Source organism: Belonocnema kinseyi, chromosome 8, assembly GCF_010883055.1.
Source record: "Belonocnema kinseyi isolate 2016_QV_RU_SX_M_011 chromosome 8, B_treatae_v1, whole genome shotgun sequence".
In the NCBI taxonomy this organism is placed as follows: domain Eukaryota; kingdom Metazoa; phylum Arthropoda; class Insecta; order Hymenoptera; family Cynipidae; genus Belonocnema; species Belonocnema kinseyi.
In genome coordinates this window covers 15,973,857-15,993,831 of record NC_046664.1, presented here as the reverse complement: position 1 = coordinate 15,993,831, position 19,975 = coordinate 15,973,857, and the positions used below count along the sequence as shown (strand labels likewise).

At 21.8% G+C, this 19,975-nt stretch overlaps 1 protein-coding gene across 2 annotated transcripts in view; it reads left to right on the top strand.

The window, feature by feature from the left end:
- LOC117178047 (ras-related GTP-binding protein A) overlaps positions 1 to 6,266 on the top strand; it is a 25,878-nt gene extending 19,612 nt beyond the window's left edge. The window contains exons 6-7 of one of the 2 annotated variants that reach the window (XM_033369253.1): positions 4,794 to 4,829; positions 5,361 to 6,266. In XM_033369253.1, coding sequence (XP_033225144.1) covers positions 4,794 to 4,829; positions 5,361 to 5,452 — 128 coding nt within the window. In that variant the 3' untranslated portion in view covers positions 5,453 to 6,266. The remainder of the gene's footprint in view (positions 1 to 4,793; positions 4,830 to 5,360) is intronic. The other variant, XM_033369254.1, reaches the window with a different exon arrangement.
- Positions 6,267 to 19,975: the final 13,709 nt, after the last annotated feature.

Below are 19,975 nucleotides of genomic sequence, written 5' to 3'. Positions count from 1 at the left end.
AATTCCAAGGAATTTTTAAAAGATTTTTAAACCTTTTTCAATGGATTTCGAGAGGTTTAAAAGTTTTTAAAAAATATTTTAGGGAATTTAAAAATATTTCAAAGAATTTTTTTAAGGGTTTTAAACATTTTCAAGGGATTTATGAAGGTTTAAAGGTGTTTTAACCAGTTAACGGTATTTTAAAAGATTTCAAGTAATTTTTGACAGATTTCATAAATTTGAATGGATTCTAAAGGATTTTAAAGATTTTATGGTATTTTTAAATATTGCAAAGAAATTTGTAAAGAGTTTTTAAAAATTTTCAAAGGATTTTAAAAGGTTTCAATGTTTTTTTTAAATTAATATTTGAGGTTCTTTTTTTTAAGATTCCAAAGAATTTTTAATGGAAATCAATAATTTGAGTTAATTATAGAGGATTTAAAATTTTGTATGGTATCTTAAAAGATTCCAAAGAATTTGTTACAGATTTCATAATTAAATTAAAAAAATAAACGGTATTTTAAAACATTTCAGGGAATTTTTTAAAGAGTTTTAAACATTTTCAAGGGATTTATGAAGGTTTAAAAGTGTTTTAATTAGTTTACGGTATTTTAAAAGATTTCAAGTAATTTTTGACAGATTTCATAAATTTGAATGGATTCCAAAGGATTTTAAATATTTTACGGTATTTTTAAAAATTGCAAGGAAATGTTCAAAGAGTTTTAAAATTTTTTAAATAAAATTTCGAAAGGTTTCAATTTTTTTATTAATATATTATAGGTGCTTTTTTTAAATATTCCAAGTAATTTTTAATAGAAATTAATAATTTCAAGTGATTCTAGAGGATTTAAAAAGTTGTATGGTATTTTAAAAGATTCTAATGAATTTTATTTAGATTTCATAAATTTCATAATTAAATAAGAAAACTGTATTTTAACAAATTTGTTGGAAATTTGTTAGAGTTTTATAATCTTTTTCAATGGATTTTGAAAGGGTTTAAAGTGTTTTAAATAGTTTATGGTATTTTTAAAGATTTCAAAGAATTTTTGACAGGTTTCATAAATTGGAATGGATTTCAAAGGATTTTAATCATTTTCCGGTATTTTTACAAATTGCAAGGAAAATTTTTAAGAGTTTTAAAATTTTTTTAAAGGATTTCGAAATTTTTAATTCCTTTTTTAATTAATATTTGAGGTATTTTTTTAAAGATTCCAAGGAATTTCTAATAGAAATCAATAATTTGAAGTAATTCTAGAGGATTTAAAAATTTGTAGGGTATCTTAAAAGAATCAAAAGAATTTGTTATAGATTTAATAAATAAATTTAAAAAAAAACGGTATTTTAAAAAATTTTAAAGAATTTTTTAAAGAGTTTTAAACATTTTCGAGAAATTTAAAAAGGTTTTAAAGTGTTTTAAATATTTTAGGGTATTTTAAAAGATTCCAAGTAATTTTTGATATTTTTTTTAATATTTGAGGTTTTTTAAAGATTCTAAAGAATGTTTAATAGAAATAAATAATTTGAAGTGATTATAGAGGATTTAAAAAATTGTATAGTATCTTAAAAGATTCCCAAGAATTTTATTTAGAATTCATACATTTCATAATTAAATAAGACGACGGTATTTTAAAAATTTTCAAGGCATTTTTTAGAGTTTTAAACCTTTTTCTATGGATTTAGAAAGATTTAAAAGTGTTTTAAATAGTTTTTGGTACTTTAAAAGATTCTAAGGAATTTTCAAGAACTTCAAAAAGGATTTGAAAGGAGTTTAAACGGTTTCAAAGTTTTTCGAAAGGTTTAAAAGTTTTTTAAATAGTTAAGGGTATTTTAAAAGATTCCAAGGAATTTTTAATAGATTTCATTAACTTAAAAGGATTCCAAAAGCTTTGAAAGAGTTTACCGTATTTTTAAAATTCTCAAGGAATTTCTCAAAGAGTTTAAAACATTTTTAAGGGATTTAGAAAGGTTTAAGAGTGTTTTAAATAGTATACTGTTTTTTAAAAGATTAGAAGAAATTTTTGACAGATTTCATAAATTTGAATGGATTCCAAAGGATCTTACGATATTTTTAATAATTGCAAGGAAATTTTTGAAGAGTTTAAAAAATTTGTTAAAGGATTTCGAAAAGTTTTAATGTTTTTTTTTATTAATATTTGTGGCTTTTTTAAAGATTCCAAGGAATTTTCTAATAAAAATCAATCATTTGAAGCGATTCTACAGGATTAAAAAAATGTAGGATATCTTAAAAGATTCCAAAGAATTTTCGATAGATTTCATAATTAAATTAAAAGAAAAAACGGTATTTTAAACAATTCCAAGGAATTTTTTTAAGAGTTTTAAACATTTTTCAATGGACTTCGAAAGGTTTAAAAGTTAAAAAAAAATATATTTTAGGGTATTTTAAAAGATTCCAAAGAATTTTTGACAGGTCTCATAAATTGGAATGGATTTCAAAGGATCTTAATTATTTTACGGTATTTTAAAAAATTGCAAGGAAATTTTTAAAAGATTTTGAAAGTTTTCAATGTTTTTTTAAAATTAATGTTGGATGTTTTTTTTAAAGATTCCAAGGAAGTTTTAATAGGAATCAATAATTTAAAGTTATTCTAGAGTATTAAAAAAATGGTAGGGTATCTGAAAAGATTCCAAAGAATTTTTGATAGATTTTATAATCAAATTTAGAAAAAATGGTATTTAAAAAAATTTTAAGGAATTTTTTAAAGAGTTTTAAAAATTTTTAAGGAATTTAAAAAGGTTTAAAAGAGTTTTAAATAGTTTAGGGTATTTTAAAAGATTTCAAGGAATTTCCAAGAGCTTTAAAATGTATTTTAAAAATTTTCAAGGAATTTTTTAAAGAGTTTTAAAGTTTTTCGAAAGTTTTAAAAGTTTTTTGAATAGTTAAGGGGTTTTAAAAGACTTTAAGCAATTTTAATAGATTTCATTAACTTTAAAGGATTCCAACAGGTTTTAAAGATTTTACAGTATTTTTAAAATTCTCAAGGAATTATTTTAACAGTTTTAAACATTTTTAAGGGATTTAGAAAAGTTTAAAAGTTGTTTGAAAAAATATTTTAGGGTATTTTAAAAGATTTCAAGGAATTTTTGGCAGATTTCATCAATTTGAATGGATTCCAACGGATGTTAAAGATTTTACGGTATTTTTAAAAATTGCAAGGAAATTTGTAGAGTTTTTAAAAAATTGTAATGGATCTGGAATGGTTTCGATTTTGTTTTAAATATTAGAGGTTTTTTAAAAAGATTCTAAGGAATGTTTAATAGAAATCAATCATTTGAAGTGATTCTAGAAGATTTAAAAAAATGTACGGTATGTTAAAAGATTTCAAAGAATTTTTTATAGATTTCATAATTAAATAAAAAAAAACGGTATTTTAAAAAATTCCTTGGATTTTTTTAAAGAGTTTTAAACATTTTTCAATGGATTTCGAAAGGTTTAAAAGTTTTAAAAAAATATTTCAGGGTATTTTAAAACATTACAATGAATTATCGACAGGTTTCATAAATTTGAAAAGATTCCAAGGAATTTTATTTATATTTCAAACATTTCATAATTAAATAAAAAGCGGTATTTTAAAAAATGTCAAGGAATTTTTTTAAGAGTTTGAAACCTTTTTTCAATGGATTTCGAAAATTTTAAAAGTTTAAAAAATATATATTTTAGGGAACTTAAAAAGATTCCAAAGGAATTTTTGACATATTTCATAAATTTGAATATATTCCAAAGGATTTTAAAGATTTTAAGGTATTTTTAAAAATTTCAGGGAAATTTTTTAAGAGTTTTTAAGCATTTTTAAACGATTCAATGTTTTTTTCATATTTGAGGTTTTTTTAAAAGATTCCAAGGAATTTGTAATAGAAATCAATAATTTGAAGTGATTCTAGAGGATTAAAAATTTTTAGGGTATCTTAAAAGATTCCAAAGAATTTTTTATAGATTTCATAATTTAAAAAAAACGGTATTTTAAAAAATGTGAAGGAATTTTGTAATGAGTTTCAAAAGGTTTCAAGGCGTTTCGAAAGGCTTAAAAGTGTTTCAAATAGTTTAGGGTATTCAAAAAGATTCCAAGGTATTTTTTACAGATTTTATAAATTTGAATGGATTTCAAAGTATTTTGATAGATTATACGTTATTATTAAAAATGTTATGGAATTTTTCAAAGAGTTTTGAAAACTTTCAAAGGATTTCGAAAGGTTTACAATTTTTTAAATTCTGTATGTTTTTTTTTAAAGATTACAAGGAATATTTAATAGATATAAATCATTTAAAGTATTTTGAAGCATTAAAAATATTTCAGGGAAATTTAAATATTTTAGGGTATTTTTGAAGATTCGTAGAAATGTTCAATATATTCAAATAATTTAAAGGTATTCCTATGGATTTGAAATATTTCAGGATATTTAAAAAAATTCCAAAGAATTTTCAAGAGCTTTAAGAAATTTAAAAGGATTTCAAGGAATTTGAAATATTTTAGGGCTTTTTACAAAATACCAAATAATTTTTAATAGATTTATTAAATTTGAACTGAGTCTGAAGAATTTGAAGGATTTTAGGGTATTTAAAAAAATTCCAAGTAATTATCATTAGACTAAAAAATTTCAATAAATTTCAAAGGTTTTCAAAAAAGTTAAGGAATTTTAGAAGATTTTCAGGAGGTTTGAATAGATTTAATTAATTTAAAGGTATTCAATAAGCTTTTAAAGATTTTAGGGTATTTTAAACACTTTCAAGGGATTTTAAAGTGCTTTATAAAGCTTCCAGAGAGTTTTGAAGATTTCAAAGGATTACAATTTTTCAGGGTGCTTGAAAAAAATTGAAGGAGTTTTCAAAAAAGGTACAAAATTTCGAATATTTCTGAATATTTTGAGATAGTTGAAGGAATTTCAAATTTATTTGAGTAATTTAAATGGATTTTAGATAATTCAAAATATTTTCGTGTAATTTAAAGGATTTCAAGGAATTTTTAACAGATTCTAAAAATGTGAAGTGATTGCATAGAATTTGAATTTTTTTCGGGTATTTTCAAAGATTATAAAGAATTTTCAAGAGATTTGAATTTGAATTAATTTGGAATTCGCTTGAATTATTATAAATTCACTCAATCCTACTCAATTCAATAAAAAAAATTATAAATTTCAATTTGGAATTGTTTAATTTCTTCTCTAAATATTAATGGACAGGGAAAATGAAAAATTAGCTCAGGAAAATTCAAGGAAGTTTGAAAATGAAGTTTCGTCGCCACTCTGATTGAAATAAATAATAAAAAAAAAAGAAAACTTTTTAGGAGCGAATGAAGAAGTGAGAAAATTTTCACAGTGAAAATTTGCAGTCTTAAATTTGTATAAATGTTTAATTTTTGTTTCAGCATCTGCGGCAACGTTAATAAACATAAGAAACGCGCGAAAGCATTTTGAAAAGCTGGAACGTGCAAGCCAAAATTCCGTCTTAAATAGATAGAAGTTAATTCGACCCAGGCGCATCGTCACCCGGGTCCAAAAAATAAATCGCCATTAATTCAAGAACTTGGGACTGAACATTTTTCTGCAGATTGGTCCATGCTTTTTCAGCGAAAAAGGATCCGAATTTTTTTAAGGTCGTCGGTATGAAAAAGCTAGATCATAAATAATTTCTGATGGGTCGTATAGTATTGATAATATTGAAGAAAAAAAGTTCATTCATAAGAATATTAAAAAAATTCTGATAATATGCGAGGCTCGATGGTATTTACAATTAGATTTAAGAAAGACCATTCTTAATAATTAGGAATTGTAAATTAAGGAGGGTTGAAAATATATTATTCTGGAATTCGAAATTAATACAGTACGAAAAAAAGAGTATTAGGATCCTAAAAAAGTATAATTCATATCGATTCGCTTGAAAAAAGTATTAAAAATTTTTTTTGCAGTGCTTTTACATTTTTATTTAGTTAACTTTTTTTTTTTATATCCTCGGAGGTCAACATTGTTTTTCCAAATTTTTGCGGAGTTTAGTCAATGGTTTTCTAAGAAATTACTCCTTTTTTCTTGAAAAATTCCTAATATTTTGGTATTTTGATATTAAATGAAATTATTTTTATAACTTTTGGTTTAAACAATTTTTTGATAATGTGTGGGCTTTTTTTAAAAACATTTTCAGCCTTAGAAGAAAAATCAATCAGACCATCGAAATTTGGATTACAGCATATTTTCAAAATTTGGTATTTGGTATTTTGAATTTTTTATGATAATGAATATTTTTTTTCAATACATTTTTTATAATTTTCCTTCACGAGGCACTTTGAATAACTGTCAAGGATAATGAATTAAAAAATTATTTTTAATATAAAAAAAATTATTTCGTTTATAAAACATTTTTTCTTTAAAATTTTGCGTGGGTAAATGTTAAATGGCAAAAAAATGACAAATTGATCAGTAATTTATTTGCCTTGTATTTCTATTTTTTTTGCAGTTACTTCCTACTGCAGATTATATTTTTTGTTGAAAGTGTTATTATTTGGTTTTTTTTTTTAGTTGAAAATTCAAGTATTTTAGAAGTAAATTAAATTTTTGTTGAAAATTCGTCTTTTTGATTTAAAAACTCATCCGCTTCAGAAGAAATTTCATCTTTTTTGTGTAAAAATTCAACTGTTTCGTTGAAAATTAACGTTTTCTTTGGTTGAGGATTCAACTAATTCGTTAATTTAAAAAAAAATTTAACTGTTTTTTCTTTAAAATTGAACTATTATAGTCGATTAATCATTTTAGTTGAAAATTCACCTCTTTTGGAAAAATATTTATTTTTTTATAGTTTAAAATTAATTTTTTGTGACTGAAAATGTAACTTTTTCATTTTTGGTTAAAAATTGATTTTTCTTTAGTTAAAAATTCGTCTTTCTTAGTAGAAAAATAATTTTTTTTTTAATTTATCTTTTCTGGTAGAAAATGCAACTGCTTGGTAAAGAATGAACTTTTTTTGTTGAAAATTCGTATTTTCAATCTCAAAATTTAACATTTAAAAAAAAATTAATCTTTTGTTTTGAAAATTCAACAATTTGGATGAACTTTTTTTCTTGACTGAAAAATTTTATTTATTAAAAATTCTTCTTGCTGGTTAAAAAATGTATCATTTTATTTGAACCATCATCTTTTCGTTTGAATATTTGACTATTTTGTCAAGAATTTTTTTTTCTGAAAATTCAATTTTTCACTGAAAATGAATCTTTTTGCTTAAATGTTCGAGAATTTGGATGAATTTGTTCTTTCTTGGCTGAAAAATCTTTTTTTCTTATTTTTTTCATGAAAAATTACACTATTTGTTGAAAAGTATTTTTTTTATAGTTAAAATTAATTTTTTTAAACTGAAAATGTAACTTTTCCATTTTTGGTAGAAAATTGATCTTTTTTAGTTGAAATTTCGTCTTTCTGAGTAGAAAAATAATTTTCTTCTATTAAAATTTCCTCTTTTTTTTATTGAAAATGCAACCGTTTGGTTGAAAATTAACGTTTTTGCTGAAAATTCTTCTTTTCGGGTTGAAAATTCAACATTTTTTTACAAAAAATTAATCTTTTGGTTTAAAAGTTCAACAGTTTGGAAATACTTTTTCTTCTTGACAAAAAAACCGTATTAGCTGAAAGTTCGTCTTGGTTCAAAAAATAATTTGAGTTGGTTGATCACCTCTTTGGTTGAATATTTGACTATTTTGTTGATAAATCTTTTTTCTTTACTGAAAAAATAATATTTCTGTATTTGGTAGAAAATTTACACTTTTTGGTAGAAAAGTAATCTTCTGGGTGAAAAACTTATATTTTTTAGTGAAAAAATCCAACTCTTTGGTTGCAGATTCGTCTTTTAGTAAGTCATATTTTTTTGGTGAAAATTTGACCATTTAGTTGAAAATTCATTTTTGTGTGTTGAAAATTCAACAATTTAGTTCAAAATTGAATTATTTTGTTGAAAATTCAATCATTTTCTTTAAAAGCTTGTTTCAAAATGCAACAGTTTTTGAAAAATGCATTCTTTGGGATTAAAAGTCATCGTTCGTGGTTGAATTTTTGAAAATAAAGTTTTTCGGCCACCCGTTAAATGCCGAAATCAGAATTTCCAAATTTCTAATTTTGATTGCTGGGCTTTTATCATTTTTTCCCGAGTGCATTTTTGCCACTGGAAAGTTTTCAAAAACCCGAAAAAATGTGTCACATTTGGTCCTCCAGGAATGCAAAAAAAAGAGGAAACTCGTGAATATTTAAAAATTCTAGATACAAGAAATTTTGTAAACATTTTCGATTCCAAATTAATTATACTATTTTTTCCACAATTTTTTTTTTGAACTACCAGATTGTAGATATACTAAAAGTTAGTCTTGTTTCCAAAAAAATATTTCCATTGAGTCAAAGTATGGTTCCGCCAAACTGCAGAGTAGTTAGGATATTATTTGTTCAAAGGTTCTAGTCTAGCCTTCCAGTGTGAATGGGAGATTGAATTTTCATTTTAGTTTTTATTTTTATTTTTTCATACATTTCATTATTTGTATAATACACATTTGTAAGTTAGCACTTTCATTTTATGTGTATTTGCGCCTCATCCCGATCTGCATTTGTAATTGGAGGACTATTTTTGAAGGACCTATGATACTTTTGTCATATCTACGTTAATTACACGAGACTGCTGAGATAAATGTATTTTTTAAATTTATGAATAAAAGAATTCCGTGTGATGGAATATTTTTGTTCGAGAAAAAGGCGAGTTATTTTTAGAGAGCCATAAATTTTATTTATATAATAGTTCTAGAATTTTAGTTATTTAAAAATTCTAGAATTTTATTTATTCAATATCTCTCGAGTTTTATTTATTTAATAATTCTAGAATTTGATTTATTTAATAACTCTAGAATTTTGTATATTCAATCATTCTAGAATTTTATTTTTTAAATATTTCTAGAAATTTATTTGTTTAATAACTTTAGAATTTTATTTATTTAATAACTCTAGAATTTGATTGATTCAATAATTTTAGAATTTTATTGATTTAATAATTCGAGAATTCTGTTTATTTAATGATTCTAGAATTTTATTTATTCAATAATTCTAGAATTTTATTTATTTAATAATTCTAGAATGTTACTTACGTTATAACTCTAGAATTTTGTTTATCTAATAATTCTAGAATTTTATTTATTTAATAATTATAGAATTTTATTTATTCAATATCTCTAGAATTCTATTGATTTAATAATTCTAGAATTCTGTTTATTCAATGATACTAGCATTTTATTTATTTAATAATTCTAGAATTTTATTTATTTAATAACTCTACAATTTTATTTATTTAATAATTCTAGAATGTTACTCACGTAATAACTCTAGAATTTTGTTTATCTAATAATTCTAGAATTTTATTTATTTAATAATTATAGAATTTTATTTATTTAATATTTCTAGAATTATATTTATTTAATAATTCTAGAATTTTGTGTATTTACTAATTCCAAAATTGTTATTGATTTAATAATTCTAGAATTTTTATATTAAAATGTTTTAAATTGGCAGTAGAAATTAAAAATGGCATTAAACGTTTATTTTAGAAAGAATTGTATTTATTTAATAACTCTAGAATTTTGTTTATTCAATCATTCTAGATTTTTATTGTTTCAATATTTCTAGAAATTTATTTATTTAATAACTTTAGAATTTTATTTATTTAATAACTCTAGAATTTTATTTATTTAATAACTCTAGAATTTTATTGATTTAATAATTTTAGAATATTATTGATTAAATAATTCTAGAATTCTGTTTATTCAATGATTCTAGAATTTTATTTGTTTAATAATTTTAGAATTTTATTTATTTAATAACTCTAGAATTTTATTGAATAATTATAGAATTTTATTTATTCAGTATCTCTAAAATTTAATTTATTTAATAATTCTAGAAGTTCTATATTAAAATGTTTCAAAATGAAAGCAGGAACTAAAAATGGCATTGAACGTTTACTTTAGAAAGAATAAGTAAATGTTATTGAAAATTGTAGATAACTTATTTCAGAATAAAATGATGACGTCGGACAGTTGAAAGCGTCGAAAATAAAAAAGTTTTGAAATAAATAGGCTAAAATGTTTAAAAGTTAATTTGAAATTATAATACTTTAGAATCCTCAAATTTTTAAATTGAAATGTTTCAAATTGTCAGCATAAATTAAAAACGTTATCGAACTTTTTTCTGAAAAGAAGTAATTACTTTTTAATTTTTAAATAAATAATTAAGTTAGAAAATATTTGTCACTGTTTTTTTTTTACTTTCAGAGCATACGTTTCAATCAATTTAACAGTTGTTATTTAATTAAAACATTAAAATAAAAAATAATAGTATAAAATGTTTGAAGTTAGAATATTTTAAAATCCTAGAGTTTCTATGTATTGGAGCGTTAAAATTGGCAGAATAAATTTAAAATGTTATTGAACCTTTTTTAGTAAGAATTCGTCAGTTTTCAATTTAAAAATAAATAATTATGTTAGAAAATATTTCTTACCAATTTTTTCACATTTGTGACACTGGTTTTAATTTAACTTTATATTTAATACCAATAATTAAACAAATTCCTAAACAGTGGTTTAAGTGTAATTGTTATTTCATTAAATCAATATCGGATAAATATTAAAAAAAAAAAATTTTCTAACTTTAGTTGAAAAAGTTGAAACTCAATATATTTTAAAATAAATAATCTAAAATGTTTAAAGTTGATTCAAAATTACAATTTAATTATTCTATAATTCCATAATTTTTTTCCTAAATCTTTTCAATGATACAATATAAATTTAAAATGATATCGTAACTTTTTCAGAAAGAATTCGTAACTTTTTAATTTTTTAATAAATAATTAGATTAAAAAATAATTATTTTAATAGCTTTTTTCATTTTTAAAAAACTAGTATTAATTTAATTTTACATTTTATGTCAGCCAACAATAATTGAAATTATTTCTAGGTTTTAATAGTTAATTGTTAGTTAACTTAAACAATATCAGGATAATCAGAAAATTTAGGATTTAGAAAATGTTAAAATTTAAATTAAAAAAAGCTATTTTACTTTCTTTATTTCCTTAATTTCTCACAATTTCCTTACTAATATTTTTTAAAATGTTTTCAAACTTTAGATAACTATTTTTTTTGTTTTCCTAAAGTTAGTTAAGAACATAGAAAGTAAAGAAATTTTGAAATAAGTAGTCTACAATTTTTAAAGTAAGTTAAAAATTACAATATTTTAGGCAGCTAAATAAAAAAATATTATCGAATCTTCTGCTTTTAGAAAATATTCCCAGCTTTTTAATTCAAAAATAAATCACTATTTTAGAAAATATTTATTATTATTTAGTTTAATCTTTCAGAAAATTTTAAAAATAAAACTAAAAAATGTATTTTACTGTGTTTATATTTATTTAAAAACGTTTAAAATCAAGATATTTTGAAATAAATGGGCTAAAATGTATTAAAATGATTCAATACGGCAACATAAATTTAAAATGTTATCGAAATTTTTTTTTTAGAAAGTACTCGCAACTTTTTAATTTAAAAATAAACAAATTGGAAAATATTTATTTTTCAATAGTTTTGTTATTTTTAGAAGACTAGTTCTAATTTAATTTTACATTTTATATCTCCCATCAATAATGATTTAATAAATACAGTAACAATAATACGTTATCGTCATTAATAATTTTAAACAACTTATTTTAGAAAAAACTGACGTAAGTTAGTTGAAAACATGGCAATTTAAGACATTTTGAAATAAATCATCTAAAAACGTTGAAATTTTGATCTAAAATTAAAATTTTGTGACCCTAAAATGTCTATATTGAAATTTTAAGGTAGAAAGCATAACTTATAAATATATTCAAACTTTGTTAAATAAATTCAAGCGATTTTTTTTATTAAAAATTAATAATTAGATCAGAAAATATTTAGTACGACTGAAAATCCCGAAAAATAAAATTTCCGACAAATAATATTCCCGACACTGCGAAATTCCCGAAAAATAATATTCCCATGACTGTAAAATTCCCGAATTGGAAAATTCCTGAATGATAAAATTCCCCAATTGGGAATTTTGCAAAAAACAAAATTTCCAACACAACAATTCTCGAATGATAAAATTCCCCAATAATAAAACTCCCGAGATTAAAATTGCTGAATAATAATATTCTCAAATTCGTAAATTCCCCAATAACGAAATTCCCGAAAAATAATATTCCCAAGCCTGTTAAATTCCCGAATTGGATAATTCCTGAAAAATAAAATTCCCGGATTGGGAATTTCCCGAAAAACAAAATTCCCAACACAACAATTTCCGAATTAGAAAATTTCCCAGTAATAAAATTCCCGAGACTATAAAATTCCTGAATAATATTATTCCTGAACAACAAAATTCTCGAGAAATAATATTTCCGACACTGCAAAATTCCCGAAAAATAATATTCCTATGACTAAAATTTCAGAATGGGAAAATTCCTGAATAATAAAGTTCCCGAATTGGGAATTTCTCAAAAAACTAAATTCTCAACACAAAAATTCCCGAATTAGAAAATTCCTGAATAATAAAATTCCCAAAACTAAAATTCCTACGGAAAAATATTCATGAATTCAGAAATTCGAGAATAACAAAATTCCCGACAAATAATATTCCCGACACTGCAAAATTCACGAAAAATAATATCCTCAAAACTATAAAATTCTCGGATTGGAAAATTCCTGAATAATAAAGTTCCCGAATTGGGAATTTCCCAAAAAAACTAAATTCCCAACACAACAATTTCCGAATTAGAAAATTCCCAAATAATAAAATTATCGAGACTAAAATTCCTGAATTGAAAAATTCCTGAACTGAAAAATTCCTAAATAATAATATTCCTAAATATCAGAAATTCCCGATTAACAAAATTCTCGACAAATAATATTCCCCACACTGCAAAATTCCCGAAAAATAATATTCCCATTACTGTAAAATTCCTGAATAATAAAGGTCCCGAATAGGGAAATTCCCGAAAAACAAATTCCCAATAGCAAAAATCCCGAATAATAAAATTCCTGAATTGAAAAATCCCTGAATAATAAAATTGCCGAATTCGCAAATTCCCGAATAATAAAGTTTCCCAAAAATAATATTCCCGGCACTGTAAAATTTCCGAAAAATAATATTCCCATCACTGAAATTCCCCAATAATAAAATTCCTGAAAAATTTTATTCCCGAGACTGTAAAATTCCCAAATTGGAAAACTCTTGAATAGTAAAATTGCTGAACAGTTTATAATATTATCGAATATGAAAATCCCCGAATAATAAAATTGAAATTCGCGAATTTAAATAATTATAATTTTTTAAATAAACTAATTCATTAAAAATACTGTAATAAAATATTGATATAACAAATATTTTTAATGCTCAGCGTTTCTATATATATTGCTTGAATTGAAAATAACTATTCTTTTAAATATTGTTATTTTAAATTAAGACAATAATTGTAGAAACTTTAAATACTAAAAATATTTTTTATAACAATATTTGATCATTGTATTTTTAATAAATAAATTATATTGATAAATAAAACTTGAATTGCTTAAATGCGGGAATTTTCAAAATCGGTAATATTATAAACTTCTGGGTATTTTATTACTCGGTATTTTTATAATTCAGAAATTTTACAGTTTTAACGATTTTATTTTTTTAGGATTTTTCAGTCGTTCCAAATACTGATTTCGAAAAATTCGCAAAATTACGAAATCGTAAAATCGCGCTTCAAATGATAGGTTAGGAAATGTTGCCAATACACGATTTTAAATTTAGTAACCAAAGTTTTAATATAATTAAAAATACTAAAAAGTATAGGGGTCGAAATATTTTCTAAATAAAATTTTTTTAAAATCCATCTTATATAATTTTTATAATTGTCGGAATTGACAAAAACTATATTTAAATCAAAGTATGCCAAAGTTGGCTATACTGGTTAAAAAACGTTGAAATCGGAATTCGCGATATCGCAATGAATTATGGGTAAGCGCCATTCTTCCGTTTTAGTTTTAAGAGAGAACGTTATGATTGTTGCCTTTCAAAAATAGCCAAAAAAAAAAAATTATCCTCCAAATTTTTAATTCTGTTCATTATTCTACTAAACAAAATGGATATCCGTGACAAACTTTTGCAAACTATCCAGCCAAATGATCCCCAATTTGAAGTTCTTTTAAACAATGCTATGCAGGCAGAAATTGCCAAACTTGAAGAAGAGCTGAGAGGTGAGAATAATTAGTTGATTATTTGTCAATAACGATTTTTATTCCTTCAAAATATTTTTTACCTCAAATCGACAAAAAAATTTAAAATCCCCATACCAAAGAATTTCTTTTGGAATTCTTTGGAATTTTTAAAATAACTTAAAATCTTTCAAATCCTTTGAAATTTTAGACGCAGAATCAAATTCAGGTGAAACAAATTTGAGAAATAAGGAAAAATTTACACCTTGAAACAAATAATGTTGGTATTGGCAGAATATTTTTTTTTGTAAATTAGTATTTTGATATTAATATTTCGACAATTTGGATGCATTTTTTTTCTTTCTTGACTCTCATCTGAAAATTTAACTATTATTTGTTCTAAAAATGAAATGTTTTTAATTGAAAATTTAATTATCTGGTTGAAAAATCATGTTTTTATTGAAAATTTATTCTTTTTGGTAGAAATGAAATTTTTTCGAATGAAAATTCAATTACTTGGTTGAACGTTAAACTCTAATGTTAAAAATTAATTTTTTGGCTGACGACTCACAAATTTAATCGCAAATTCGTCTCCTTGGTTAAAAAATAAACTACTTCGTTGATAATCTGTTTTTCGTTTAACTGAAAAATTTTTTTTTACTGATAATTTAACAATTCCAGTTGAAATTTTTACAATTCTATGAAATTTTTTGTTTATTTTTTGTTAGAAAATTTGTTTTTAAAAAAGAAAATGTACTTATCTCAGTTGAATATTCTACCGTTTTTGTTAGAAATCGATATTTTTGATAGAAAATTAATATTCTTGACTAAAAATGTATTTATTCAAGTTTTGGTTGAAAAATGATTTTTTTGTTTAGTTAAAAATTCACCTTGTTTAGTAGAACTTAATCTTTTTAGTTTCGAATGCAATGATTTCAGTTGAAAGTACATTATTTTAATCAAAAATGTAGCACTACAGTTAAAACAACATTTTTTTCGATGAAAAATTAAGTTTTTCAACTGAATATTTAACTATTTCATTTTTAGCTTTAAATTAATTTTTTTACTTCCAACTTAAACTATATTGTTGAACATTTCTCTTTTTTAGTTGAAAAATTCAAGGGTAAAATTTGTTGTTAAAAAGTTATATTTTTGTTTTAAAATTAATTTAAAATTAAAATTAAAAATTAAAATTCATCACTTTGGTTAAAATTTTTTTTTGGGAATTTAATTTTTTAAACTCAATATTGAACTATTCCATTTTTCATTGAAAATTGACCTTTTCTACTTCTAAATTCAACTATATGGTTAAAAAAATGTCTTTTTAGTTGAAAATTCAACTATTTAATTGAAAATTGATGCATTTTGTTGAAAAACGGACTTTTTTTTGGGTAGAATAGTAATTTTTTAACTAAGAATTCAATTATATCATTTTGTGTTGAAAACAGATATTTTTTAGTTCAAATTTCAACTATGGGTTTGAAAATTTGTCTTTTTTATTTGAAAATTCAAATATTTTATTCGAAAATTCGACTTTTTGGTAGAAAGTGAATCTCTTTGTTAAAAATTTATCATTTTAATTGTAATATTTGTTTTTTAAAATTAATCTTCTTAACCGAAAATTTAATTATTACATTGCTAGTTGAAAATTGATTTTTTTTTTTAGTTCAAACTTTAACTATGTGGTTGAAAATTTGTCTTTTTTAATTGAAAATTCAAATATTTCCGTTAAATATTCATCATTTTATTTGAAAATTCTACTTTTTGGTTAAAAGTGAATCCCGTTGTTAAAAATTCATCCTTTTATTTAAAAATTCGTCATTTTAATTGTAATTTTTTATTTTTTAAATTAATCTTCTTAACCGAAAATTTAATTATTACATTTTTAGTTTAAAATTGATTTTTTCTAGTTGAAAACTAAACTTTCCTTAAAAATTCATTTATTTTGGTTAAAAAGTGATGTTTATGATTTTATTGAAAATTGGTGTATTTTCTTGAAATTTTTTTTGTTAGAGTAGTAATTTTTTAAAAATTAAGAATTCAATTATTCCATTTTTGTTTGAAAACTGATATTTTTTAGTTTAAAATTTAATTATGTGGTTGAAAATTTGTGTTTTTTAGTTGAAAATTCAAATATTTCTGTTAAATATTCATCATTTTATTTGAAAATTCTACTTTTTGGTTAAAAGTGAATCCCGTTATTAAAGATTCTTTTTTTTATTTAAAAATTCATCATTTTATTTGTAATTTTTAATTTTTTAAATTAATCTTCTTAACCGAAAATTTAATTATTATATTTTTTGTGGAAAATTGATTTTTGTTAGTTGAAAACTAAACTTTCCTGAAAATTTATTTATTTGTTAAAAAAAATATGTTTTTGATTTTATTGAAAATTGATGTATTTTGTTGAAAAATTGTTTTTTTTTTTGGTTGAGTAGTAATTTTTTTAACTATGAATTCAATTATACCATATTTGGTTGAAAACTGATATTTTTTAGTTCAAAATTTAATTATGTGGTTGAAAATTTGTCTTTTTTAGTTGAAAATTCAAATATTTCTGTTAAATATTCATCATTTTATTCGAAAATTCTTCGTTTTGGTCGAAAGTGAATCTCTTTGTTACAAATTCATCACTTTTATTTTAATTTTTGTTTTTCAAAATTAATCTTCTCAACCGAAAATTTAATTATTATATTTTTAGTTAAAAATTGATTTTTTTAGTTGAAAACTAAACTTTCTTTAAAATTTCATTTATTCTGTTTAAAAAATGATGCTTTTGATCAAAAATGTATCTTATTATTTGGAAATTAGTCTCCATTTTTCTGTTCAAAATTGATCTTTTTTACTTCTTAATTCTACGAAATGGTTGAAAATTTGTATTTTTTCGTTGAAAATTCAACTATTTCATTGAAAATGTATGTACTTTGTTGAAAATTTTCATGTTTCGATAGAAAAAAATCTTTTGATTTGAAAATTAATTATCTTAGTTGAAAATTGAAGTATTCCAGTTAGATATGGTTAATTTTAGTTGAAAGTTTATGTAATTTTTTGAAAAAATGACGTTATTTGTGAAAAGTAATCTTTTTGTTTGAAAATGAATCGTCTTGTTTGAAAATTTATATTTTTGGCTTCAAACTAATCTGTCCCAGTTAAAGATTCATAATTTTAGTTGACAATTCATCACTTCGATTGCAATTTTTTACTTTCTTGTAGAAAATTAATTATTTTAAACTGGAAATTTAATTATTTCATTTTTGGTTGAAAACTGATTTTTTAATCTATCAAAAATCTTTGATAAAAATTTGAAATCCTTGGGAAATCTTTCACATCTTTGGGAATTCATTGAAGTTTTTGTCGAATACTTGAAATATTATTTTAATATTTCTGAAATTGTTGAAATCTTTTTAGAAATCATTGAAGTCTGCGAAATCTTTTTAAACTATCCGAAATCTTTGTAGAATATTAAAAATATTTTTTTTTAATAATTGATATTAATAAAAAAAATGATTTTAAATTATTAAAAAAAAGAAATTTCTACCTAATACTTAATTTTTTTTACTGAATTTTGAAGGCAAAATCACGAATTTTTTATACAAAAAATTTAACTTATAAAATCCAAAGTATTCAATTTGGATAAAAAAGTTAACTTTATACAAAAAATACGAGTTTCCCACGAAATACATAAACTCTCAATTCAAAATTTGAACTTTCAACTAAACTAGATTAATTTTCATTTGAAAACAAAAAAGAATTATTAACAAAGTATTTCAATTTTAACAAAATGTTGAATATTTACTTTAAACAGAACTATTTTCGACCAAAAATGGAATAGGGAAATTTTCAGTTAACAAAGTAATTTTTCAACAAAGAAAAAGGAATTTTCAACAAAACAGCTCAATTTCCAACCAAATAGATGAATTTTTAACTACAATTTTTCAACACAAAAATTCATTTTAAAGAAAGTAGTTCAAAATTCAAGAACTTAAACAAAATGATTAATTCACTATCAAAAAAGACGCATTTTGAACAAAATTCAAGGATTCTGAACCAAAAAGTTGAATCTTATATTAAAAAGTAGATTTTTAACAAAATTTACGACTTCTCAAACAAAAAGTTGAATTTTTAAACAAAAGAATTAATTTACTACCAAAAAAGCCGAATATTCAATAAAATTCAAGAATTCTCAACCAAAAAGTTGATTTTTTATGAAAGAAAGAACAATTTGTTGATTTTTAATACAGCACTTTCATTTTAAAACCTACTCGTTAAATTTTTCATGAAAAAGATTAATTTTAAACAAAAAGATTAAGTTTAAACAAAAAAATTAATTTCCTACCGAAAAATACAAATTTTTATCTAAATTTAAGCATTCTCAAACAAAAATTTAATTTTCAAGCGAAAAATATGAATTTTTAAACAAAAAGATTAATTGACTAAAAAACAAATAATTTTTAACACATTTTAAGAATTCTTAACCAATAAGTTGAATTTTCAGCAAAAAGATGAATTTTTAAACAAAAAGATTAATTTACTACCAAAAAGATGAATTTTCAATAAAGTTCAAGAATTCTCAAAAAAAAAAATGTAAATTTTATGAAAGAAAGAACAATTTAAAAAAATTTTTTAAAGCAGTTTCATTTTAAAACCTACTCGTTAAATTTTTAATTAAAAAGAATAATTTCCTACTGAAAAGAACGAATTTTAAACTAAATTCAAGCATCCTCAAACAAAAAGTTTAATTTTCAACTAAAAAATATGAATTTTTAAACAAAAAGATTAATTGAAAAAAAAAGAATTTTTAACAAAATTTAAGAATTCTTGACCAAAAAGATGAATTTAAAAAAAAACTGTGAATTTTATAAAAGGAAGAACAATTTAAAAATTTTTTAATATAGCAGTTTCATTTTAAAAACCTATTCGTTAAATTTTTCATTAAAAAGAATAATTTCCTACTGAAAAAAACGATTTTTTAGCTAAATTCAAGCATTCTCGAACAAAAAGTTTAATTTTCAACTAAAAAATATGAATTTTTAAACAAAAAGATTAATTGAAAAAAAAGAATTTTTAACAAAATTTAAGAGTTCTTGACCAAAAAGATGAATTGAAAAAAAAACTGTAAATTTTATAAAAGAAAGAACAATTAAAAAATTTTTTAATATAGCAGTTTCATGTTAAAAACCTATTCGTTAAATTTTTCATTAAAAAGAATAATTTCCTACTGAAAAAAACGATTTTTTAGCTAAATTCAAGCATTCTCGAACAAAAAGTTTAATTTTCAACTAAAAAATATGAATTTTTAAACAAAAAGATTAATTGAAAAAAAAGAATTTTTAACAAAATTTAAGAATTCTTGACCAAAAAGATGAATTTAAAAAAAAACTGTAAATTTTATAAAAGAAAGAACAATTTAAAAATTTCTTAATATAGCAGTTTCATTTTAAAAACCTATTCGTTAAATTTTTCATTAAAAAGAATAATTTCCTACTGAAAAAAACGATTTTTTAGCTAAATTCAAGCATTCTCGAACAAAAAGTTTAATTTTCAACTAAAAAATATGAATTTTTAAACAAAAAGATTAATTGAAAAAAAAAGAATTTTTAACAAAATTTAAGAATTCTTGACCAAAAAGATGAATTTAAAAAAAAACTGTAAATTTTAGAAAAGAAAGAACAATTTAAAAAAATTTTTTAAAGCAGTTTCATTTTAAAACCTACTCGTTAAATTTTTAATTAAAAAGAATAATTTCCTACTGAAAAGAACGA